Raw genomic sequence first — 27123 nt, 5'->3', positions numbered from 1 at the left:
GCAGTAGCATAATTAACCTAATGTACTTTCCTGACCTCATAAATCACATTCTTCCATGCCCTGAGCTCTTGGCACAAAGACCCTAAAAACAAATGTAAAAGTCCCACTGTTTTAACTATAAAATACTGCAAACACAAGAACCCTTTTTAAATGAATATCTTTTTCAACTCAATACTTTTCATCTAAGAATCTAATGACTTATATTTTTAAGAAAAAGAAAAATCAAAGAAAATATTAATGCAGTTACACTGCCAAAATTTAAAAGTCGACCATCAGGAGTAAATTAGCTTTTCCCTCGTTCACCAAATTATATTAGCTTCTATTATAGTCCATGAACTCTACTAAACATGAGGCTTAGAAGAGTGAACAAGACGACCACAGCCCTGCCCTCAAGGAGATTACATTATAGTTGGGAGGGAAAGACCACAATATCACAAATACATGTATGTTGATAAGTACAATAAAGCAAAATTAAAGCGAGTAGGAAAAAAGTAATAGAGTAGGAGCAGCGTGGCTATTTCAGACAGGATGGTCAGGAAAAGTCTGAGGAGATAGCAATTCAGACAGGCACTTGAAGGAGTGAGAAAGTGGGCCAACCCCGCAGGCAGAGGAAACAGCAAGTACAAATAAAGGCCCTGATGTAGAAAGCTTGTTCAAGGGAAATTTCAAAGCCAACATGGTTGACGGGTAGTTGGCAATGCTAAGAATGTTAGCAGAAGTGGGAGAGGTAGCCAGGATCAGGTTATGTAAGGTCTTACTCTTATGATAAGGACTTTGAATTTTGTTTGTATAGTGATAGGAAGCCGAGGGAGGATTTTTAAAAATATAGTGAGATAAATTACCTTTTGTTTCAAAAGGTCACTCTGGATGCTATGCAGAGAGTAGATTGGGTCAGAGTGAAAATAAAGCATTCTCAGTTAGAAAGCTATCGCGGTAGACCAGGTAAGAGCCTGTGGTGACTTAGACCGTGATGACATGATGTAGATAGTAAGAAGTGTAGGAGTCTGCACTTAATGCAAAAATTTGGCAACAAGACTGGCAAATAAATTGGATTAGGATGTGAAAGAAAGAGAAAAATCAATAATGACTTCTGGCCTGAGTAACTAGGTAAATGATGATGGCATTTACTGAAATAGTGAAGACCAGGAGAAGAACAAGTGTGGTGTGTGTGCGGGGGGGTGTATCAAAAGTCCAGTCCATGTTAAGTTTTGAAATGCTTGATAGATATCCAAGTGAAAGATATTACATAGGTGATAGGATATACTCGTATAGGATAGAAGTCAGACATATGTTTGGGAGTCATCAGCCTATAGATGGTATTTAAAACCATGGAATTCAATGAGCCTATCTCAGTAGTGAGTATAGAATAGGAAAAAAATAAAAGGCCCAAGGACTTAGGCGAGGGTACTTCAACATTTAAATCAGGAAAGAAAGTAAAGAAAGTGGAAGTGATGGGGTATGTTAAATGTTGCTGAGAACGAGATAAATCCTTAGAATTAACCATGGACATTGACAGCATGGCAGTTTCTACAACTATTTTGGGTTCCTGGACCCAATTTCAATGGACGGGGGCATCCCATACAACAATGACAATTCTCAGCAAAGTGTTGGAGAATTCAAATCAATTCTGATACTATCTACCTGGAGATAGTGTCAGAATCCATAGGTTGAAGGCCCAGTATAAAAGATTGCACACACTCCACCCCCAACTTAGACACCAATAGCAAGCCCCGGCTGTTGCCTGCGCTTCTGATCAACGGGCCACAAATTGGAGGTTCCAACAATTCTCTACAACTCAGGATGCCAATTTCAAGGCCAGGTTGTTACCTGTACTTCTGACCAATCGGCTGTAAATCAGAGGTTCTCATGCCCTCTTCCTTGGGTTTCATTAATTTGTTAGAGTCTTATAGAACTCAGAGAAATATTTTACCAGTTCATAGATAATTGGTTTATTACAAAAGGATATAGGTAGGAAACATCAGATGGAAGAGATGCACAGGGCAAGGTATGGGGAAAGGGTGCAGAGCTTCTCTGCTGTCTCTAGGAGCCCCACTCTCCCCGAATCTCCAAGTGTTCACCAACCCATAAGCTCTCCAAACCCGAACCTTTTGGGTTTCTATGGAGGTTTCATTAAATAGGATGATTGATTAAATCATTGGCCATTGGCAACCAAACTCTATCTCTAGCCCCTCTCCCCTCCAGAGGTGAGGAGGAAGACCAAAAGTTGCAAACCTCTAATTACATGGTTGTTTCGGAGGCAAGAAGCCCCCATCCTTAAGTCACCAAAGATCTTCCCAAAAGTCACCTCATTGACATAACAAAAGATACCTATTGCTCTTATCACAGGAAATCCCAAGGATTTTAGGAGTTGTGAGCCAGGAACAGTGACCAAAAAAACAAATATATATGAGAATTATATTTTGGTCACCTGAATGACCAAATAGATATTCCTTATAAATCATATGATTTATATTATATCACAATAACCTTTGCCAGTACAATCTCATTAGCATGGAGAGGACAAGAGCCCAAAGTGGAGTAGCTTCAAGAGAAAATGGGAGACGAAGAAGCATAGACTGGGAGTAAAAACAACTCTTGTAATAAAGTTTGTTCAAGAGGGGATTAGAGAAGTGGGCAAAGGGATACATGACAGGAACTGTGGTCTTAAGTAAAAGAATGCAGTCACTGCTAAATCATAGCCCAGCAGGAAGGGGGCCAGAAGAAAAAATATTCCAACCTCTCTTGCCTCCCCATTTTCTAATCTGTTAATGCCTTCCATTGGCCAACTCAGACAGAAGCCAGATGAGAAGGGAAGACAAGGTGAAGGGAGATGACAGATGAAGAGAATAGATTTTAAAGATGACAGTAATAGCAAACACTTGGTATATGCTAGGCATTGTCTGAAATGCAATACATATATTAACTTATTTAACCTCACAACAACCCTACAATGTAAGTACTTTTATTATGATGATCATTTTACAGAGAGGGAAATTGGGACAGAGTGGTTATGAAACTTGCCCAGAGTCACACAAGTGGTAAGTGGAAGAGGAATCAGGATCAAACCCAGGCAATCCGGCACCAGAGGCCACGCTCTTAACCTAATTCTAAACTGTTTCTTTAAGAGGATATGTTTGTGTGCTAACAGGGATAATTGAATAGGAAGGTAAATTAACTGCAAAGAGAAGGAGAATTATAGTAGCGTGTTATTTGAGTAAATGAGGAAAAATTGGGATATAACCTGTCATGAATCTTCTCCACTTGCCCTTCCAAATCATCTTTTTTCCCTTACCCACTCTGCTCTGTGCCCTGGGAAGCTGAATTCAACAGACTATAGCACCCAGCTCCTTTGTCTGCTGGCTTCCAATCGGGGTCCACTAATGGGAAGTCCCAGTAGAAGATCACAGAAGGGAGGAAGGAGAGGTTGGAATGTCTATGCTCCCAGCTCTCTCCTTGCTGAGCCAGAGCCGTGGTTTGGCAGTGGTCTTCCCCCCAAAACCATAGCTCTGTCAGGCAGCTGCCTGCAATGGTTATAGCGCTCTGTGTGCCAGTAACAGCTCCCTCTCTCTGCGCCTTCAGGACGCTCACTGTTCCTACTCCCAAAGTGCTTCCATCCCTGGTGAGTCCCCCTAACTCTGCCCAGATCTTTGTAAACAGATTCTTCATTAAACTCTTTTAGGCAGCCTTCTGCTCCTTCCAGGATTCTGACTTGACACTTTATCCAAGAGCAGGCTTTGGCCTTAGATCAGAGCAGAGACAGTTTATCCACTTTAATAAAAGGGAAGGCAGAGTATATGGATACAGATGTTGGTAGGTTGGTAGATTAAGTGGTGAAAAGATGAGGAAGTTTTCTGTTGATTGTTTTTATTGTCTCAATAAAATAAGAAGAAAGGTCAGAAGTCAGTTTTGAAGAAGGTGAGGTGTATTGCATTTGCAGAGAAAGAAAGTATGACATGTTCCCTGTGAGAACAAGAAAGTGAACTGCCCAGGGAAATCTAAAGGCTTTGGTCATAAGTTTTAAGTGAAACCAGTTAACAAGGTTGTGTTCCAGCCACATTTGACAGCATTGGTGCAGGCATGGAATAGACATAGATGGGTTTAACCAGAGGTGGTTTTTGCCAGCAGATGGAGGGAACAACAATGATATTGAATATACATGCAGATTAGTAATTATAGCAATGAATCATGTATTCTAAACTCGGTAGGGAGGGACAGGAAGACTTATGGTAGTAGATCATGAAAATGTACAGGGCTGATGGTTCAGCAATGTTTATGGCATCAAAGAATGATTGACATGGGAAATACAGAAATAAGCTGGATCAATAGCAGGTGATGAGTGGTGGTCAGAGAGTGGAGACTTTAAAGGAGTGTGGTTATTAATAATGTTAAGATACAGAGTAAAACATAAGAGTGGGTAGATGTGATGTGAAGGAAGAGATTACTACTAGAAAGGAGATAAAGGAACTGATCCAAGGAATAAATTGCCCACAAACAAAGCCAAAATAATGACAATAATTCAAATTTGAAAGTATAAAATTATTACATGACTATTACTGTCCATTTTCCTATAACCTTTGTCCAATATGCAGAGTCACTATTCATCTCCCTAATCATCCACATTTATAAAGAAGGCCATTGCAATACCTCACCTCTTCCATGTTACAATTATAAATACTAAAATTTGGGAAATGGAAGTATCCTGCACCAAAATTTATTCTACATGGTATATCTGTAGGCTATTATTGGAATGTTTTGAATTCCTAAAGTAGCCTAAGAAGTTCCATAGCTTCTAAGCAACCAACAAGGCTGACGATAAATGTTTTCTTAAGCAACTCTTAGGACTGACTCAGGAAAACAAACTAAGGCAGACCAGTTTCCCTCATCCTCCCTCGCTTCTATCTTTTACCAGGAGCCAGAACTAACAGGATGAAGGAGAAGCCTTTCCTATGAGATACCTGTGACTACTTCTTTCTCCATTGTTCCTTCTTGTGGTTAATTCTTTCCAATGCTCAATACCAAATTTGAAAGGGTATGAAAAGGTAAGAATCGACATTGAGACCTATACTTTAGTACGTGAGCTCACACATACAAGGTCCAGCATAGCATGGATCTGAAAACAAAACGTATAGCTCTTCCCTGTGCCTGTGGTTTATCCAGCTGCTTCAATCCCTGGTCAATGGAGAAAAGTGACCATCCAATTCAGTGTACAAACTGATTCAATATTTAAACAGTTTCTCTTAGCTCAAGCTGCTCATTCACACAGTTCATCCCTCTCCTGCTTATCGCTCTCTAAAATAATGCCCAATTGCATGGGTAGACAGTTGGGGAAGGGGGGCCGTGTAATACAGTTTATCTACCATCATAGTTTTAGCGGTGGAGATAGGTAGGTCGGGTTCATTGGATCTACATGCTGTCCTTTGGCTCCTCTGGTCCTTCATCAGTGTCCCTGTTCATCTGGTCACTGAGCAGACTGCTGGCCTCTGATGCAGAAGTCTGTTTGGTAAGAGCTGGTGTCCTTTCTTTTGGCTCAGGCAAAGCTCCCTGGGGCTCTGTCTAGCTGACAACAGTCACCTTGGGCTCTACTGCTACTGTATTCCTCCTTGAGGTCATGTTAGAATTCCCATTTAGCAAAGGCATGGACCAGAACTTCCCTGAGATGCTGCATTAATGCCAACAACTGCCTACCTTCAGATTTCTCCTTACGCAGCAAAAATAAAACCCTACTTGCATAAGCTTTCTGCGCCTTCCAAGTTAGTATGTTTCAAACTTAAACAAGAATCTAACACAGTATGAGGCATGCACCAACACTCAATTATTCATCCATTTATTTAACAAATATTTATTTAGTGGCTATTATGTGCTAGATACTAAGCTAATACAAAAAATACAGCAATGAATAAGACAAGCAAAACAGCTGCTCTTATGGAATCTACATTCCAGTGCAGAAAGTCATGCAAAAAAACACATAAATAAAATTTCTCATAGTGATACATACAGTGACAAAACAAAACAGGCAATGTGATAGATGTGACTCAGGGTGAGATGGAGGTAGGGAGTGATGGGGAAAGGCACTTTAGAGGCACTGGGACCGAAATGAGGAGATAAGCCAATAAGGCAAAAAGATCTGGGTGGAAAAGTATGCCAAACAAAAGAAAAGCAAGTGAACATGTCCTGGGCAGCATTTAGAAACAGACAGAAGGCCAGTGTGCCTAGAGAATAGTGAGTAGGGAAGAGTGGTAAGAGACGAGACAGAGGCGATGGGGAGCCTTACAAGGCAGAAGTCCAAATTTAATTCCAAGGATAACAGATAACTACTAGAAGGTTTCAGTTAATAAATAGTATCTAACCATTTTTAAACAAACATAATACAATACTATGAATTTGACCAGTTCGAGTAATTCCTTATGATTTTACTGTTTAATCCAAGTAACTATTTATTTCAAAGTACTTGTCACAATTGTATCTATTTGTTTAACGTCTGTCTGCCTTAGTAGGTCATGAGCTCCATGAAAAGAGTCCCCATCTCGTGTCACTAAATCCTTAGAGCCAAACACACTGTCTCTTAGAGGGAGTTCAAAATACATTTTGTCAAATGAAAGAAATTAATGATGATGGAATGAATATTCCATGGCAAACACTGTGCTCCACACTGAATTAGAACCAGTGCCTGCTTTCAAGATGCTCACTGTCTACTGAGGGAGACCAACATGTAATCAATGAACAATAATACAACGTAATGTGCTGCCCCAGATATGTCAACCAACACTACAGGAACATAAGGGAGAAAGTGACTCACTCTGCTTAAAGATAGGAAAAGAATTAAGAAAGTTTTCAACCAAGAAAGTAATAAGTATTCATTTCCTTGGGATGAATGTTTATACTAAGAAAGAACATCTACATCATGTTCTATTAGTCATGTTAGTTCTACAGCTCACAGAACACATACTCTATTGACAAAATTTTTTTAAATATATTATTGCCATAATATTTCAAGACATCTTGAAAGGGCTTATTCCTAAAATCTTTTAGAATCTTCTCTACATTTTTGTTAATATGTATATCAAGTCCCTACATCGGAAACTTAAATTCAAGACTAAAATATTCATAATATTACTATGCTGGCTATAGGAAAACTTACATGGGGAAACCTACTGTGTTCTGCTTTTTTGCCAGTTACCATCTATTAGAGATAGTGATCAGAACCAAATTTTCATTTATTACGTACTTAGCAGAAATCACCAGAGGCTTTCGTGCTCTCACAAACTTTGGGGGGGAAGGGGTGCATTACCTTACTCTGCATAGAAGTCTCATATGCCATCAAAATACATTAATTTTGCCTATTTCCGCTACGGCACAAATAAAAGCATCCTTCATTTAAAAACAACCAGCCTTATAAGCATCCCAAATACATAAATTTAGTTAAATGGTGCCATCTGGTGACATAAATCCTGCAGCAAATACACAAAGTGGGGAGCCAAGAATGGCAGTTAATCCTCTTGATGACATCCAATCTAAACTGTCAAATTATACATTAACAATGAATGATTAAGACCAAATAACTATGATGCTTTCACATAGATGTTATTTTGAAATAAAAATATTATGTTAGAATGATTATATTGGGAAAATATGTTCTTTTTTAATTCAAAGTAAAATGTGATAAAACACTTATACATATTGATTTTGTAGCACTTGTCACAACTATGTTTAAGTAATTAACTGCATACCTAATTAAGTAATTAACTGCATACCTAGTTTCTTTCCCTCCACTTGATTGCTCTCACTTACCCATCGGACTTGTATAGTCTCTCTTGTATAGTTTACTGTTGTATCCCCATTGCCTACCACAATGTCTAACACATAACAGGTATTTTAAAATAACTGTTGAGTGAATGAATAAACAAAATTTATCGACGGCCTATTATTATTAAAGGTCCACATACGGTGGTACAAAATTTAATTTGATATAACTTCAACTCTCAAGCTACACACAGTCTGTTGAAGGGGGTAAAATATATTCAACTTATCAAAGGCAATGTAATAGTGCTTTATGGTACAATGAACAAAATGCTGACAGGCTGCTTAAAGCTGCTAGCAAGTAGGGGCATGGCAGAAGGCGTCAACAGGAGGTGACAAATCCCTAAATGTGGTTATCTACTGTCTCATCCCTCAAATATCCATGGGATCCATGTTAAACTTTATGGGAATGAGAAGTATTCTACTCTAACACAAAGTCTGACATGCCAGCCTCCATAAAGCAGGATAGTACTTTTCTTAAGATGTTGTTACTGGCAGGGTTTTAAGGAAAATACCACTTTACTGTCCATTGTCTTCTAAAGCTTTCCCAAAAGTTCCTCCTCAAACATGATACAGTGAAATTTAAATTTTCAAAGTATCTGAAAGAGAAGTATAAAAGTAATAAAAGCATTTCATCTTGCTCCTTTATCACCTAAATGAAGAACAAATACCCGAAAAGCCTTCAAAATATGAATTGTTCAGCTATACTAAATAAAAGAAAGTCGAATTAATTTGTACAGTATCATGGAATTTCAATTCACTTCTATTCAAATTCTGAGGTGTTAATAATGCATTCATCATGAAACTGTAATTATCCATTGGAGACGAAACTTTTTCCTCAGTATTACCACAAGATGTCACCCTAAGCCTAACCATCTAACTGTGCAGCTTCCAGCACTGCTGTTTTAGGCATTTTTGTGTGTGTGTGCATTCATGAACACTCATTACTAACTGTTAAAAAATTAAAAGTGTCTTTTTCCACTGTCAGTTCCTGGAAGATGGAAAATAAAAGCAAAATACAGGGACTTTAGAAGCAAGGAGGACGTCAATCAAACAGTTCATCTCTATGCTTATCATCTATCGTGCTATTTACCATAAGACCAATCAATGTATCTTACCATTGGATTTTATATTGTTCTTTTAATTTCTTTATTTTTAAAATTTTCCAGAAAAAGCATATATTACGTTTATAATCAGATAAAGTTATACTTTAAAAATAAAAAATAAAAATCCCAATACCTTTGTTACCAGCTTCCACCCTATTATCACTGAACACCTTTATACAATGCTTTGGTGCACTAAAATACTAGTCAAAGTTAGATAAACAGAATTCTGTCCTCAAAGATTATGCCATCTCTGACATATTAGCATTCTTTGTTGGTGTTGTTGTTAAGCATATGATGAAGGACCACAAAGAAGGGTAGCATTCATTTTCAAAGTGATTTTTTCATCTGTAGAAAGAAGGCTTGGTTTCCTGATCACGTCAATGTTATAGCACATTCTGCAATAACAATATTTTACTTTACTATCCATTTGTGTTGGGTTTCTGCATTATGATTACATTCTATTTCTTCAGTTAATTGAGATTCATGCAAGTTATTTCAATGTACTGGCTATCTAAATCTCAGAACAATGGTTGAAGCCACTCACTATCTTCCCTTACTGGTAACAAACAAACTGGTGAAAGGAATTGGTTCAAACAAAAAGCAAGTTATAGGTCTTAAACAATACTCTATTTATCAATGTCTCCCTACTTATTTATAAAAATATAATCCTTTTCAGGATGCACAGGGCTACATAGAGTCTTAAACAATACTCTATTTATCAATGTCTCCCTACTTATTTATTTATAAAAATATAATCCTTTACAGGACGCACAGGGCTACATGGTTTTTCTTCTTTTGTGTCCTTAAAGAAAATGTACAGTGAGACCACTCAAATATTCAATAGCAATAAATTAGTAATAGCATTTAGCAACCCACATAGAATTGAACAGAAATTGTTGTATAATGTCGCTCCATTCTTTGCAGTCTAGTTTATCCCAAAATGACTTTTAAAAACCAGCCAAACAAATCTATCCATTCAAAGCTGAACAACAGGATTACTTATATAACAGCTTTTTACAGATTATTGTTGTCTCTCATTTTTTAGGGAAATTCAAACTAGACCATAGGCTTTTTGTCAAGATATTTATCACTCACTCAAAACAATTACAAAATGCAATTCTTTGTGATTCATTTTCCCTTTTATTCCCCACATAATAATGTTGTGATACCAAATGGTTAAATTATCAAAGTATAGAATTATCTAAAGCATCCAACTACACACTTCCTAAATCAAGTTCAAAAACTCAAACTCTCCAAAGACTTAGCTAGTCTTAGCTAAAAATATCATATAAATCTATTTGGAGATATTGTTATTCAGTTAATGGCCTTTACTAATTATCAACTAGATGAAACTACTAATTTTTAATTGAGAAATTTGTGGCTTAAAAATTGTTCTCTAAACTGCCATTCTCTAATGAAAGGATTGATTTAAATTCTGCAAGAGTCCATTTAGCATTGTTTTTATTTAATACCAGCTAAGATGATTATAGTTATTTGTGTCATTAATTCTTACAAGCCATAAGAGAATATTATAAAGAACTTAATCCACAGGCAAAATAATCCTATAAAGCATTTTTCTTCTTTTTTATTCAATAGACTGATTTTCAAGTTTTCAGAATGTAATGGTTTTCAAAATTATATTCAGAACATAAAGTTAGAATTTTTGTCAATGTGTAGACATTTACAATAAAGACATAAAATATTTTCAAGACTAAACCTCATAAATTCCTGTTTTTAGGTTTTCTTATATCAATAACTGCTACACATGAAAAAGTAATAATAATATCTAGTAGACTCAGTTATTTCTTGAAAATGTACTAGTTAAGCCCAGTAAATTATACAATATAATTGAGGGTTGTTGTTTTTTTAATTATTTAGTTAGTTGGTTGTTTTTGCTGAAGGGAGGTATTTGTTTATATCTTTTGCTACTTTATTTTAACTCAAAATATCATGAAAAAAGAATTAAAAGTTATCTGCATAAATGCAAAAGATATATGTATAAAGACACACATAAATAAACCGTATCCTTGATTTTCTTCACAATCTTTAATAAATTAGAGAATAAACATAAAGTTAAACATTACATAGTTAGCTTCATGGCAAATTGACAAAAAAATTCCAAAGCACTGAGATTTTAATCAATATACATTTTAATTTGGATCATAAACTTTCATGAGACGAGGAAAAGAGTATTTTAGTTTTTGTTTTAAGAAGAGAATAAAAGTAGAACTGTGATTCTGAGTAGAATGTGACCCATCATTTTTTTGTGCTGGCAATTCCTTCTCTAGAAGAAGGCAATTTCCTTCCCTACCATATTTGTCCTCAATTTTTTGTAACAAAGTAGTGAGATTTTTTTTTCCTGTGTAAACTTTCCTTCCTATACAAAACATTCTTTCAACATGTATGTTTTTTAATAATCTACACTTTATTTCTATCCTATAACAATTCTTTTAGGTTAGCTTTAAATAAGAAAAAAAAACAAATCTTTTTTTTCTACTATAAAGAAAAATTATTCCAGTTTTAAATTTGGTTAACATCAGGTTCTCTGACCACATTACTTAAGCTATTAAGCCCAATTTTGACCATTACAATAATACATAATTTTTTAATACATACCTAGCAAAGCTTGGAATAAGCTGCTCCTAAAGATACCCATCACCTTTTTAACAGCATTTTTCAATTGCTGCTCTTCTGGTTTCCTTAATTTTTTGCAGTACTCTTCCAGCAACGATAAAGCTCGGTCAGTATCTGAAAAACATGATTTTAAAATTCTATCTTATGACTTTAGAAAAATAGTAAGCTAACACTAAACTATCCCATAGTTGTATTCTTAATTTCATGACACAAAATAATTTAATAAATCATAAATTCCATAAACTACCACATGAAATTGAGAAGGACATTCAACTCTTAATTTTAAGAACCCACTTTTATTTCTAGAATCCTGTCTTCCAAAAGAACCTGTAACTATGAAACAAAAGTCCTGAGAGCAATGCTGGCCAAGTGATGATCACATAGCAGACGTGATTCTCTCTTGTCTGAAAAATTATTTGAAAATTGATGACTTCCTACAAAATAATGTCCAGATTCCTTAACTCGACCTGCAAGATCCCCCTCCCATGATCTTTTTACAACTTGTATTTTCAACCTCATTTCCCACTAAGTTTTCCACCCTCTTTATACACACACACACAGTGCCCAAGTCACATTGGATTACTCACTTTCCCCCTCCACTGCCCACTACACACACACACACACACACACACACACACACACACACACTTTCTCTCTCTACTTCTTACCTTTGCACTTTTCTTTGTTCCTACTGCTCCCTTATTGGAATGTGCTCCCCCATACCACTATCTCTCCCTAGAATCAGTGTGCAATATTGGAAAGGGTTTGTTGTCAACTAGATCTAGGTCTAAAATCTACTTACTGTGTGTGATTTTTAACAAGCTAGCCTCTCTGAGCTTTAACTTCCTCACAGGTAATAGGATTAAATTGTACTATACTTACTATGATGTCTAGCATATAGAAAGCAATCAACAAGTCAACTGAAAACCGACCTTTCCTTAAGTTAGACGTAACTCAAATGCTCTCTCTTCCATAAAACCATTTCTGACAGTTTAAAGTAATTGCTATCCCCCTTCTTCCAAACCATTTTGCATACACAAATACCATAGGCATTCTTAATACATACTGTTATATCATGGCTTCTTGAATACATGTCTTTACCCCTCACAACACAAAATATCCTTGAAAAAGTCACAAGAGAGACAATGCCTTTGTGTGTAATAGATAACAATGGTCTTTTTTTTTATGAGAAGATTTAACTTTATTGTTCCAACATGACGATGTACTTGGAGAATGTCAAGTGACATGCTTTTAACTAAACAATCCTCATGTACCACAAAGAATATAAAAACAGTGACTGATTTACTCAGACCTGAAATGCATTACGAGAGAGGGCAAGACTCACCTTAACCAGGGAACAACTGCTTTCATCACCAACTAGTGTTTTGTAAAACTATGCTTAGAAAGCTTCTGAAGAAAATGGCAACAATTGAAGTGACCAGTAATTTCCTAGTTTTATGACTTATGCATTTTTTATTTGTTCTCTCTCTGTTTAAGGAGTGACTGTCTGAGGAATTAATATATGCAAACTTTTTAATACACAAAGCACATTTACAAACATGATTTCTTATGGGTCTCATCTGGAGTGAAAGCCAACTGGAATTATCATCGATTTTCCCCAAGTTCATCCTTTGCCCAGACTCTGTCATGAGTAAGAGCTTTACTTTGAATGAGTGGCACTGCCTGCAATGGTGTTCCTGGCGCTTCTCCACCTGACCTTCTCTTGTTACCTTATGTTTTCAAAGCATATGATGGATCTTCATCAAAATTGCCCAGCTTTGAGGTTCATTCTTTTTCTTCCAGCTTTACTGAGATATGATTGATAAATAAAACGGTATGGATTTAAGGTATACGATGTGAAGTTTTAATATAGGTATACATTGTGAAATGATTACCACAAAGACAACTCATAGTCTTTAAATTTTAAAAGCCCTCTCCCCCTTCCAATCTAACCTTTTCACAGACTAAATACCAATTATAATCACAACAGTTCATATTTATGGAGCACTTTATTTCTTATTTCCTTTCTCCTAAACCTTCCAGCTGTTCTTCCCCACAGCCATTCTCAGCTGATGATCTGGCTTCCTACATATATCATGGAAAATCAGAAGAGAACTTCCACAAGCTCCTAATGTAATATCTACTGAATTACCTGTAACTGCACCCCTATATTTTCCTTCCTTTCTGTTATTATGCATAAAATATTTGTGCTTCGCTCTACGGCCAGCACCTCTACTTGAGCACCTGAACCTCTTCTCTTTAGCCTACTTAAGTATATTTCTCCATCATCAGTTGTTTTCCTCTCCATTCAATCATTTCCATCAGCATACAAATAAACTGTAATATCAGTGATTTTAAAAAAAAACTTTACTATCCATTCCTATCCAACTAATTATAGTCCCTATTTCTGCATTCTCTTCTATAGCAAAACTCCATGAATTACTTACTGTCTCTACTTCTTTTCCTTTCATTCTTTCTTGAGTCCACTCTACTCAGACTTTTTTTCCTGTAATTCCATGAAAATAGCTTTTGTCAAATTACCTATCTATCATCTCCATGTTACTAAATCCAGCGTTTGATTCTTAGTCATCTCACTTGACCAACAGCAGCATTTAATACTGTTGCAGTCCTGAAACACTTTCTTCACTAGGCGTCCAAGCAGAGGTATACTGGTAAATGTTTTACAACCAGTTCTATGGGTTAAAAAAATGGGAAAAAAGTGTGCATCAATACATCTGTAAATTTATTACTATAAATTTTACTGGTATAAAGGATGTGTAATATGAAATGTACAAATAAAATATCCAACTTCTTATTATATATTCTATATAGTCAGTTGATTCCCAAGAATATTTTTGTCGGTTTTTGCCAAATTCATATAATCGTAGCCAATTTAGGGTTGTAATTGATGAATGAGTAGTTCCAATAGGAATGTTGCTTGATATTTTCTTCTGTTACATTAATGAGTAAGATGAAACGAAACAACAAAGATGGCTTAGGTGATAAAGCTTCACTCACTCCTTCACCAATGATGTGATTTCTTTGTTGAATCAGATAATTTTCGCATAGTAAACAAATATTTGCTCAATTTCTGTGCTAACCACAATGTAAACACTACACACATAATATACTTTTAACTTGCACTTGCATTATTAACATTTTATCACTTTCTCATCAGGAAAACAATAAATCAAGCCTTAATTTGTAGCAGTTGCAATTTCCAAGGTGTAAATATTCCCACCATGGCCAATTTCAAGCTATCGACATGACGTCACTGAATGCAGATGTGGGAAGAGATGCCCAGCAGTGCACCATCACATAGCTTTTCCATCATACAGAGCAATAGGTGTAAATAACCTAAAGAGCATACATGGTATCAAAATGTAAAAAAATTAATTATGAAGCGATGAGTGTTGAGTATTACTTTTCATATGATTTATTAATATTTAATGTAAGTTTATATAATTTCATTTTTAAATGGCTGTGTTTAAAATCAGTCTGTAAATGTTGATTTGGCTGATTCATCCATAGAAAAGCAGAACAGAAGATGTTGCTATGAGGACAGATGCATCAAACATGACTGATGTGGAACCTGTGGTAAACAATGTTGCATCTCCAGCAAGGGCAGGCCATCAGAATGCTGGGTTCTGCTGGGACAGGCGGATCCTCAGACTCACCCCTCAAACTGGAGGCCCTCTCCAGAAAGATGTAAAAAAGAAAGATGAAGAAACAACACAAGATCAATTGGAAAAGCCCCTAAAATGAAGGTTCATAACCTATCAAAATTGCTGAATTTCTATACATTGAAAGATTTAATGGTTCTGCTTTCCTGAGATGTTCGATCTGCTAGTAACTATGGTAACATTGCAGTCCTAAGCAACATGTACAAGTATGTAACATGTCTATTAATTGAATTTCACTATCTTTCTTTAAAAAAATTAGTTTGCAAATTTATTGAAAATGTAAAAATAGGCAAGCAGGTGAGTCTATTCCAGCACACTACTGCTTCCATCGCAGCACTCTCTTCTAGCTTCTCCCCCTATATCATGTCTGCCTCTTCTCAATCACTTTTACTGGTCCTCTTCAGTCCTCAATCCTCTAAACATCTGGATATTTTATCTATTCTTACTCCCTAGGCAACCTTATCTAGTCCCCTGGCTTCAAATACTATCAGTACTCTCAAGACTCCCAAATTTATATCTATTGCTCAGACCTTTACCCTGAAATCCAGACTCATATCCAACTGTATAACCAACATTTCCATTTGGAAATGGAAGCATCTCAAACTTAACTTGTCAAAACTGAACTCCGGATCTTATCCACCACCCCCAATCTACTTCTCCTGCAATTTTCTCCATCTCTGATCCTTCCAACTGTTCAAGCCCAAAATCATTGGCATCATCATTCATTCTTCTCCTTCTCTGATTCCCTAGATATAATTCATCAGTAAGTCCAATTGGCTCTACCATCAAATTATATGCAGAATCCTATCAGTTCTCACCACCTCCAGTGCTACCAACTCTGGTCCAGGCCACCATCAGCTATCCCCTGCATTATTGCAATAACCTCCTACTAGTCTATGTGTGGTCACATTTGCTCTCCTACAGTCATTTCTAAACACAGCAGCCAAAAAGATCATAAGTCACGTAACATCACTCCTCAACTCAAACCCTCCAGGGACTCCCCATTTCCCTCAGCAAAGGCTGCCTCTCTGACTTCAGCTCTTACATCTCTCCTCTGGCTCAGTCTACTCCAACCACACTGGTCTCTCTGCTCTTTCTCAATATACAAGAACTCTCTGGGCCTCGATACTTGCTATTCTGCTTAAACATTCTTTCCTCAAATATCCGTAAAGCTTGTTCCTTCACTTCTTTCATATTTCTGCTCATACATCACCTTATCAATGAAGTCTTCCCTAATACTTCCATATGATACAGCAAATCTCAAGCTTACTCTCTCAAAAGAAAGGAGAATTTCAATCAGCAGTAATGAATGGACGACATCGTGTAATTAGTTTTTTTACAAAGGTTAGAAATATAAAAATGAATATGGATGCATAGGGAGACCTCTCTAATACATCTGCATAGGACTTTAATGTTTTTATTAAAAATTTATACAAATTTAATAATTTTTAATAATGTCATAAAATTAATTTTAAAATTAGTAACATTTAAAAAATAATTTTAATAATTTTAAAATAATTTCATACTTTATCATCATCATAATATTTTAACAACACTTTAAATCAAGGACAAATATTTGAATTCCTATTTTGTCAATAATTAAACGATCAGCAGTTTCCCTGAAATGACAGTGGCTTACTGACCTCACTTTCTAACCCATTCCTAACTACTAATGTAAGTAATCAATAATATAATAATTATACTATATATCCCTCAGTACTTATATGTATCTTCAGACTCCTATTTCTATCTGATTATCTCTAATGCCTCAAGTTTCAGTCTTTTTCATTTCTTCATTTGTTAGATAGTTTTTGGAAATTTACTAAGTTCCAAGCATCTTTTTCTCTTTTTTCTTTTTTTTCTAAATTATAATTTTTAAGCTCTTTTTCACTTCTATGGCATTTTTGTGGGTATTCACTTATTCTGATCTTTTATTCTTGTGTCAGTTCTCAAAAATGTATCAATAATTTGCAAGCAACACCTCTGATAAGGGGTTAATGTCCAAAATATATAAAGAACTCATACAACTCAACAACAAAAAGACAAACAATCCAATTTAAAAATGAGCAGAGTAGCTGAACTGGCACCTCTCCCAAAGAAACACAAATAGCCAACAGATATATGAAAAGATGCTCAACTTCACTAGCTATTAAGGAAATGCAAATCAAAACCATAATAAGATACCACCTCACACCTGTTAGAATGGCTATTATCAACAAGACAAGTAATAAGTGTTGGAGAGGCTGTGGAGAAAAAGGAACTGTCATACACTGCTGGTGGGAATGTAAGTTGGTACAGCCACTGTGGAAAACCAGTTGGTACAGCCAGTATGGAGGTTCCTCAAAAAAATTAAGAATAGAGTTACCATACGACCCAGCAGTCCCTCTTCTGAGTATCTACCCAAAAAATTTAAAAACATTTATTTGTAAAGATATATGTATCCCTATGTTCATTGCAGTATTATTCACGTTGGCCAAGACTTGGAAATAATCCAAGTGTCCTTTGATAGATGAGTGGATAAAGATGGGGTTCAGATATACAACGGAATATTACTCAGCCATACGAAGAGAGGAAATACTGCCATTTGCGACAACATGGATAGATCTTGAGAATATCATGCTAAGCAAACTATGTCAGACCAAAAAATTCAAGAACCATATGATTTTACTCATATATGGAATATAAAATAGAAAGCAACAATCAATCAAACAAGACAAACAAAAAAAAGCTCATAAACACAGACAAGAGTATGGTTGTTACCAGAGGGAAAGAGGAGTGGGGGAAGAGACATAAAAGGGTAAAAGGGGTCAAATACATGGTGATGAAGGAGATTTGCCTTTGGGTGGTGAGCACACAGTGCAATATACAGATGACGTATTATAGAATTGTACACTTGAAGCCTATATAATTTTTATTAACCAATGTCACCCTAATAAATTTAATAAATGTATCAATAGCATTCCCATAACCACATCCACAAATATAATTTGCTACGTAAGGAGATTTTCACTAATTCATTCAACACATATTTATTGACTACTTAGAGAAGACACTGTATTGCTTCAAAGAAGCTAGATGTTCTCTAAACCAACAGAGCTTATTATACCTCTCATGTCTATAAGAGAAAAATCTGACACATAAAAAGAAGACGCTAGAATATCAGAAAAAACAAATGGTCAATTGGTCAAGACTCTCTCAGACGTAGGCTTTTGAGTGCCATCATCTAGTACTAGAATTGTGGCTGCCCTTTATCACCAACTGGGGTCAATTCCATTATGCCCTTTGTCTCTCGCCACTTAAATTCTTACTTCTGATTAATGAAAGCTTGAGATTGAGAGTAACCTAAAACTACACACCTATACAAAAACGATAAATTAAGCAACAACAAAATAAGCAAGATGATAAGCATCCTGTTATACAAGCCAAAAATCCCTAGTCAGATGTTAATAGTTACAAGTTGAATAAAGTGGAAAATTGAAATAATTATCCAAGTAAGTCAAGACTAATATATTAACTGAGGTTCAAATAACCAGGTATAAGTGGAGAATTTTTCAACTGAATTGCCAATATAATGGCCTCGATCCTCCTATTTTCTTCATTAAAGGAAATCTATCTTCATGGGACTCCTGAATCTACTGAAAGAATGAAACTAAATTTGGATTACCTGAAGGTAAGCACAGGAGGAAACAGGGGGAAATAATTTTTTGTATAAAATTTTTTGCATGAAATGTGCAATGCAAAGGATACAGTGAATGTTATGTAAGTGAAATTGTAGGTAATCATGTGTCAGTTAATTAAGCTCTGTTAATTAACTCTTTTAGGTTTAAGAATAGCATTATAAATAATTTTAAACAGCTAATGGCAATAGTGCTAACAAATGAACTTTTAGAAAGAAGGAAAGGATAACACAAAATTACTCGCCACAACAAAAAACAAAGAAGAATAGAGTACATGTTAGGAAAACTAAGATCAAAGTATAGTAGAGGAAAGGATAAATAAACAAATCTTTGAGAGCAAAGCATTTAGAACAATGAAATTCTTTACATATTATGCAACATTTTTTACAGTTTAGAAAGAACTTTTACATGCATTATCTTATCTGATTCTCATCACTGAGAAGTCATTTTATGCCTGTTATACATAAAACTGAAATTCACAGTGGCTTATCCAAGATCACAGAGCTACTAAATAATAGATTTAAAGCTTAATTCTAAACCTTTTGATTCTAAGTATAGTGTTCTCTCCACAATACCACCCTTAATCCTCCAGAAAGAGTTGAGCATATTTCTATGAAAATAAATAAATAAAATGACCAATCAGATATAAAATGTATCACTGAATTTTAGTATCTAAGGTTACATATTGAACTACTAATTTTCACATGTGTTTACTAAAAATTGTATTCATAACATGTAAATGAAAATGGTCCCATCTTTAAAAGTCTGATAGATAGAAATAATAAATTCTTTCATTCATTGATCAAATATTTATTAAGCATCTTACTATGTTCCAGATATCAGGAACTCAATACTGAACAAGAGAGACAATATTCTACCTTCTCAGAGATCTTTGTCTAAAAGTAAAGATAATTAAATAGGAAATTTCAACAAAGTAAAAAGTAAATTAGAGTGCAATAATGCTATGATGAGGTACAAGACATGGAAGTAAGTTGCTGCCACAAAGACCATGTTAAGTTTGGCCTTATACCCAACGAGGAATAACAAGCCATGAAAGATTTTTAAATGAAGATAAGCGTGACCGTTTTTTAAAGTTCTAAAAAGATCACCTTAACTACAGTGTGATATAGATCAATTAAAACAAGCAAGAACAATTAGGTTTTCTTTTCTCTCATACCATTTTTAAGGAATATATGCAAAATTGCAGCCCCAATTTTGACTGTTACTTATGAGACATTATGACTAGCAAATAAAAATATTTTATTAGCTGAATTCTTATTGTTGATGTCATTGTTTCTGTTATTTTGTAAATTGAGGATAGTCACATGAAAATAATAAAATGATGAATGCCAACAGAAAAGTTACCTTTGTACCAGGTCTTTATAAAGAAGTTTTTTAATATTAAAATTTACAGTCCAAGGTGATAAAACAAAGGTGTCATTTCATTACTAGTAAGATTAGCTAGCATTTGTTAAACAATGTGAAGCATTCTGCATAGATCACCTTATTCAATCTTTACAAGAACCCTATGAAACACTACTATACACATTTTGCAAATGAGGAAACTTAAATTGAGAGAAATGAAGTAATTAGTCCAATGCTACACAACCAGTAAGTGCTTGAACCGGGATTCGAACCTTGGTCTATCTCTCACCAAAGTCCATACTTTTATGTATTATGCCATTCTGAAACTTTACTTATTGGGAAAGGATCACACTGTTTCTTTTTTCTGTAATTGTTCTTAGCAATTATATTTTATCACATCAACCCCCCTTTCTCAAAAAAAAAAAAATACTTAATATCCTTCAACAAACACCTGTTCATTAGGATATTTCCTCTATTGAAACAAAGAGATATTAGTATAAAATAGTGAATTTACATTACTACCTTTCAGATAAGCCATGTTTTCATATTTTCTATAGAATTGAAGAGAACAATGGGAAAAGTGTAAGATTAAATAGTGATAAATAGAAAGGTAAAAAAGAGCAAATTACATTTCAACTGAATGTTGAAATATGCATCATTCCAGTTGTAGTAAATGAGAAAAATGGAAAAAATTGATAAAACTTGAATTTAAACTGTGGGAAAAATTGCCAGATTTAAGGCAGATCTAAAGACTACAGTCATTTTGTACATACTAGATGGTTTACAAATTACTTTAGTATCATTGAAAGAGAAAAAATACTCCTAAAAAATGCTATCAAAATCTATAAAAAAGTACAGGATGGCATTTCCTGTCTGTAAGCAGTTGTGTCCTTGCCATATCTAAGCAGGCTTGCGCCAGAAGTTGACCAGACTCTCCTACTTACAAAATAATTTTTACATGGACTAGATAGTTTTACTATCATAATAATCCTAAAATGTGAGTATTATTAGTATGTATAGTCATGTTTTAAGATGAGGAATTTGGAACTCGATCTGTTTATTTTCTTTAGATAATATAGCCAGCTGATGGTAAAGACTAGATTCCATCCCGGGGCTCTTTCCATTGCAACATAAGGCCTTTCAATTGTTCAAAGAACACCACAGTCATACAGTGAAGAGAGCATTAGATGAGCTCTGGGTCCTAATTCTATCACTAACTAACCTTACAAAAGTGAAATTCATATGCATTATCTTATTTGACGTGGAAAAGAAACAACATATATTATGGGAGAAAAATGTATTAAACCCCTTTTAGAAAAGGAAACTAAAGTTCAGAAGGATTACATGATTTCCAGAAGATCACCTGGTGACATCATCATAAGAAGACATGTCAACTTGATCGTACATGTGGGATATTGGCATTTTGAGATGTGAATGTTTTCCTTTCTCTAAATTTTCCCATTCCCTTTCTTCTCATTCAAGCGGGTAACTAGTTTTGTACTTTATTGCCTCAGGGGAGGGATTTGCCAGGAGAGAAAATGGATTTGCCAGGACAGAAATGACAAAAAGTCATTCTACTTTTTGCTTTCCCAAAGCCTAAGGCCTCAGAATAAAAGAAGAGTTTGTTACAGAGATAAAAGAGATTCTCTGTTATATGCAGAGAGAGAGGGAGATATATCATAACGCACCCCCAAACCTGCCAGTCTAGAAAAAGATTTTCTCAGCTGAAAAAAAGAGAGAAGTCTTTGGATCCCAAGGCAGCAGGGATCTAGGCTCTGCTTCCTGGCATTGCCTGGAAGCCAGTAAGACCCCAGAGAGGAATGATGTCACAATGCATCTAAGTAAACAGAAACAAATTCTGGGGGGAAAAAAATCCCTGTCTTAGAAGTAGCAAATCGCTGCCAGACCAGAAAGAACTATCTAGACACAAACACTCATGTCTCAGAGAAAGCAATTATGTGTACATAATCAATGACCAGAGTACAGCTCCATTCCAGGTGGAACTCTACCATAACCCCAGAGAAGTAGGGAAAACCTCAAAATACAGTGGAGTGATTTTGTCTACCGTTCAGTGACTGAGATTCAGAAATAAAGTTTAACTATAGAAAATAAATGGGTATTTCTTACATACCTAAGTTTATACACTGAGAATCCATCTCGGTGACATCTGATCTTGTCTCTTCTCCTAGAAGCCAAGTCTTCTGACTACCGGTCTAGGTTTTTTCCCACAATATTACTGCCATTGATGATGATGATGATGATGATGAGGAGGAGGAGGAGGAGGAAGAGGAAGAGGAAGAGGAAGAGGAAGAACAAGAAGAAAAAGAACAAGAACAAGAAGATGATAGATGCTGTGGTGATATAGTGGCAAAGAAAATAAATAATGATCTGAAACAGCACCTTACTATTCCCCACATTGCCTGGTAAACCTCTACTGGTCTTCTGTGTCTCATCTTTACTGTCATATCTCCCAGAAAGAATTCCCTGACTCCCCTAGATGAGGGTGGGTGCTCTCCGTCTGTTTCCGTGACACAGAGTGTTAACCTGTGTTAACACAACATTGAAATTGTCTGTTTCCACATCTGTCTACCTTATAAACTTTAAGCACCATAAAAGCAGAAACTGAACATCATTTCCCACTGAAAAATATGTTCCTAGCACAGTGCCCGGTATATAACAAGCATTCAATAAATCTTGTTGGGTGGATAAATAATTGAATAAATAAATGGAAGTAAAGCCATTGCCTAAAATACATATACGATTTTACCTTTTAAAAGAATGCATAGTTTATTACCTTGAGGAATTTTAAATAGAACAGAACCTAACAAGTTTATTCCAAGTCTTATCACATTTTAAATGATAAAGATATTATACCTCTCCAAAATGATAGGCCTCAGAATCTTCCCCTAACAGAGTTATGGCCTCAGTAGCTGGCAAGATGAGGTCGTCAGAAGAAATAGGATACAAATCTTACCCATAATCTTTGAAAGTGTTAACTTAGTAATACATTTTCACAGGATTTTCTACTTTATAGTACATCATTCCTTTTGGTCTTAAATCCTAAAACAAATGGGGTCAGGAGAACTGTTTCATAATGGAGGTGATTTGGCTAAAATTCTTGAAATAGCTTTGAGAAACTTACTAAACACTGAACTTATGCAGAAAGCTTACTACTTGGAATTCAGAATGACTGACTGGACAGAAGAGACTAGGTAAAACTCATGATCCTTTGCTGACAAAGCAACCTACATTGAGGATACAGAGCCCTTGTGCCTTGACTGCTACAAATTCCTGAGCAGAAATTAGAGCCGGGGAACAGGTCCTCCTCCCCCAGTAAAATAAAAAAAAAAAAAAGGGAAAAAAATTTATACATCTCAGCCTTATACTAAAAAAATATTTTATAATCACTGACATGGTTATACAGTAAATATTAAGAAATAAGAGCATATAAAGAGAGTATATAATTAAGAAAGAAGAGCATTCTTGTAGTTTAGTGAATATATTGTTATTGAAGAGTGAGAGATTGATTGATTGATTGATTGATTGATTGATTGATTGGCAAAGGTATGAATTAATTGAATGCCTTAAGTCAATGTTTCAAAAATCCAAGATTTTGTTGATATCTTCTCACTGACTAGATTCTTCCACCCAAAGAAATAACCAATAATTGGCTTAAAGGAGAGATCAAATATTCTATCATGTATGGAGCACTTGGGCAGTTGCCCAAAAACCTAACCATTCAAATATTTTTTGATATAAAGTCATTAGTATATCATTTGCACACTTTCCCAATACATAAGAACTATAAAATAATTTCAATTGACAGATCATCTTAGCAATATGCCTACTGATTGCCTCATAACATACTCCTAATCAGTAGTTGAATATAAAAAATATTCTATTTCTCTTACCAGATGCTCTCTTTATGACTCCTCAATTGATAAGTATTTTCCAACATCAAGAGTCTTTGGCTTCATGATTTGCAATAATTCTCTTAACCAAGGTCAAAATAACCCCTTTGAGAGATTTGAAGTCTAAAAATTCTTTAGTAAATTACTTATTTTACTCTGACTTACAGAAATTGAAAAAGTTTGACAACTGCCATTTTCCATCCCTCTCTGGGAAAATTCAGTGCTTAATTCTTTTGTGTTTTACTGGCTGGGAAAATTTAAAAAAACAAAAAAAAACCATGAAGTTTTGTGAAATGGAAAAAACATCTGGATATAAAACTGGTATATTGAAAATTCAAGCACAAATTTGGTAAAGTATATGCAAAAGGAATAAAGCAGCTACTCGGGCGGGTGCAGCCAACAAATTACGGTACATATTTTTCCCTTTAGAATCTGCAAAACAATTATTTTAAGAAGTTAAGAAAAGCTAGAGAAATAGAGAATATACCCAGATAATGAAAGGCAAACAAATTAGTAACATCCTATAAAAAAGAAATTAAGTGAAAAAGTGCAGGAAACAGACAATGAATAAAGAAAACTTGAAATGAGGAAGGAATAAACAAAAGATTTCTGGTCCCTTCCGCAGAGAGAGGAAGAAAAAAAAGAAGGAAAGTGACATTTTTGTGAAGTATACAGTCAACCAAAAGGAAAGACTGTGAACCCAGGAAACAACACTCTCAATGTCAAGGACGCCCATGAGATATATGGCAACATCATGTCTTTGAACTCTAACTACACAACGTTCTTCAGCTTTCTGTAAAAAGAATACTGTCAAAATATATGAATTATTAAAATGGTAGTATTTAACTTTCCACACTTGGTAAAAATAAGTTTATACACACTCCATTATATCACTGAGAACAGCTGCAAAAAAAATTCAAAGGAAATAAAATGTTATATAAATGAAAAATGTCAGGTAGACTTCTTTACCCACTTAAAAGAAGCTCAGAAGGTAACTAACGGGATAATTTTTAAAACACAGAGAAATGAAGTGAGCACCAATCTCAAAGTACTGAAAGCACTGATTTCTTTACATACTTAATGAAAAGAGAAAAAAAACTACTCAAAAAAGAAACTTCAACATACTAAAAGATTCTGGTGAAGCATATCTTGTTAAAACATCAACTTTCCACTGAAAACATGGGGAAGGACACAATTATCATTCACTTTTATTTCTTACTTTAATCCAACATGAAATCAGATCAGATCAACAAGTCCACTTGAAATAGCCCTTTACACTACATCATGATCTTACATCATATCAGAGAATGCTAATACAACTTTTCCTGCATTGGCCCCGAATTTTCACAAATTAAAAGAGGTCAAAGACTCAGTTGGGAACAAATCAAGTTCCTACTGTAGAAAAGAGAAGCCTGAATGAAAAGCAACTCTTGGGGGGAAAATCTCTAACAGAGAAATAAAGAGTCTTCTGTTGATAAAACTGAGATCTGTAAAAATGTGAAGAGTGGGGTCGAGGAGGTAGGGAGTTATGTCATAGAGCAAAAGAGGAGTGAGTACAGGGGTTTGAGGTACAGCAGTTTTGCTTATCTAAGAGCAGTCAACACTAGTGCCTAAAAATGGACTTAATGAGATGTCAGACCCATTCCCACTTCCCATCATGGTTGTATGTTACCAACCAGAGAATCTCCTCTGTACTTTTACAATAACATACAAAATAAACACCAAATGAAATCTGTCCTATGAAAATTTATTTTAAGATACTTATTGTTAAAATTACATTAATCTAGCTCTTCCATCATATCTACCAGATGTCACAATGAAGAAAGAAAAAAGATTCAAGATGACAAAGGATAGTACTCTTTGCAGAATAAATCTAGGTTATATTTTAGTTATATTTTAGAAATAGTACAAAAATAAGCTTAGTCAATTAAAAATATAATGCACATGTCACAATTTATTTGGCTAGTTGTGTAAAGATTCAAAAATAAATCTTAATACTACTGGTTTTAAGAGATTAAAAACAAGATAAATTGTTTTTCTAAATAGATTAAAAGAGATCCGTTCATAAAGTAAATTACATATGCATATACTTTAGTATAACCCAAATATATACTTGTTTTGCTAATTAGAACTTGTTGATTCCTTAAAAATTTGATCCATTACAAACAATTCATGTAAAGAAGTTAGAGAGAAAAGGAGGGATGGAGGGATGAAGGGGGGAAGAGGGAGGAAGGAAGAAAGAGGGAAAAGGGAAATAAAAATTAAATTACTTCTCATAAAGTATAAGTTTCAATAATGTATCAGCAATTTTTGTAACTTCCTTTAAAGGTAGAAACTTTTAAGAGACTCAGTCTATTGGATTTAAAAACCTTAAAATCACCGACTAAGTTAAGTTACACCTAAAATATCAGTTGCACTTCCTCCTCCTCCTTCCTAGATTCCTTTTTATCCCTTTATATCTCTCTCCCTCTCCCTCGCCCCATCTCTCTCTCTCTCTCTCTCTCTCTCTCTCTCTCTCTCTCTCTCTCTCTCTCTCTCTCTCTCTCTCCACACACACACACACACAATGTGTTTAATTCAATTACAAGTCTAAAAGAAAGTAGTCCAATAGGGACAATGTCTTGAGAACAATAAATGGTAGAAAGAATTAAAATACACTGTTAAGTTAAATAAGTCAAAGAGCCATATCATTTATTGGCTACATTACCAAAACCACTCTTGTTCCAGACAAGCCACTAATGTCAGGTCTAGACAGGTGTGGCTCCAAAATCTCATAGAGAGTTTACAAGTATTTCTCTCGGTGACAATGAGGGACACTGGGATTGAGAGAAGGAAATAATCCCAGCCTTAAATCCCAGTGCACAAAAGGACATTGCTAGGTGTTTCAAAAATTTTATATATCATTTTCCATCTCTACTGATAACAGTTGGGTAAAGCATCTCACTGATCA

At 35.1% G+C, this 27123-nt stretch overlaps 1 protein-coding gene across 5 annotated transcripts in view; it reads right to left on the bottom strand.

The window, feature by feature from the left end:
• DLG2 (discs large MAGUK scaffold protein 2) overlaps window positions 1-27123 on the bottom strand; it is a 1902684-nt gene that overhangs the window by 1873320 nt on the left and 2241 nt on the right. For all 5 annotated transcript variants that reach the window (XM_074335659.1, XM_074335660.1, XM_074335661.1 and 2 more), the window contains exon 2: window positions 11520-11651. In XM_074335659.1, the coding sequence (XP_074191760.1) occupies window positions 11520-11651 (132 nt within the window). The remainder of the gene's footprint in view (window positions 1-11519; window positions 11652-27123) is intronic.

This window comes from Rhinolophus sinicus, linkage group LG06, assembly GCF_036562045.2.
Source record: "Rhinolophus sinicus isolate RSC01 linkage group LG06, ASM3656204v1, whole genome shotgun sequence".
In the NCBI taxonomy this organism is placed as follows: domain Eukaryota; kingdom Metazoa; phylum Chordata; class Mammalia; order Chiroptera; family Rhinolophidae; genus Rhinolophus; species Rhinolophus sinicus.
Note: the sequence above shows the minus strand (reverse complement) of the source record. Positions and strands in the feature narration are given on the sequence as shown.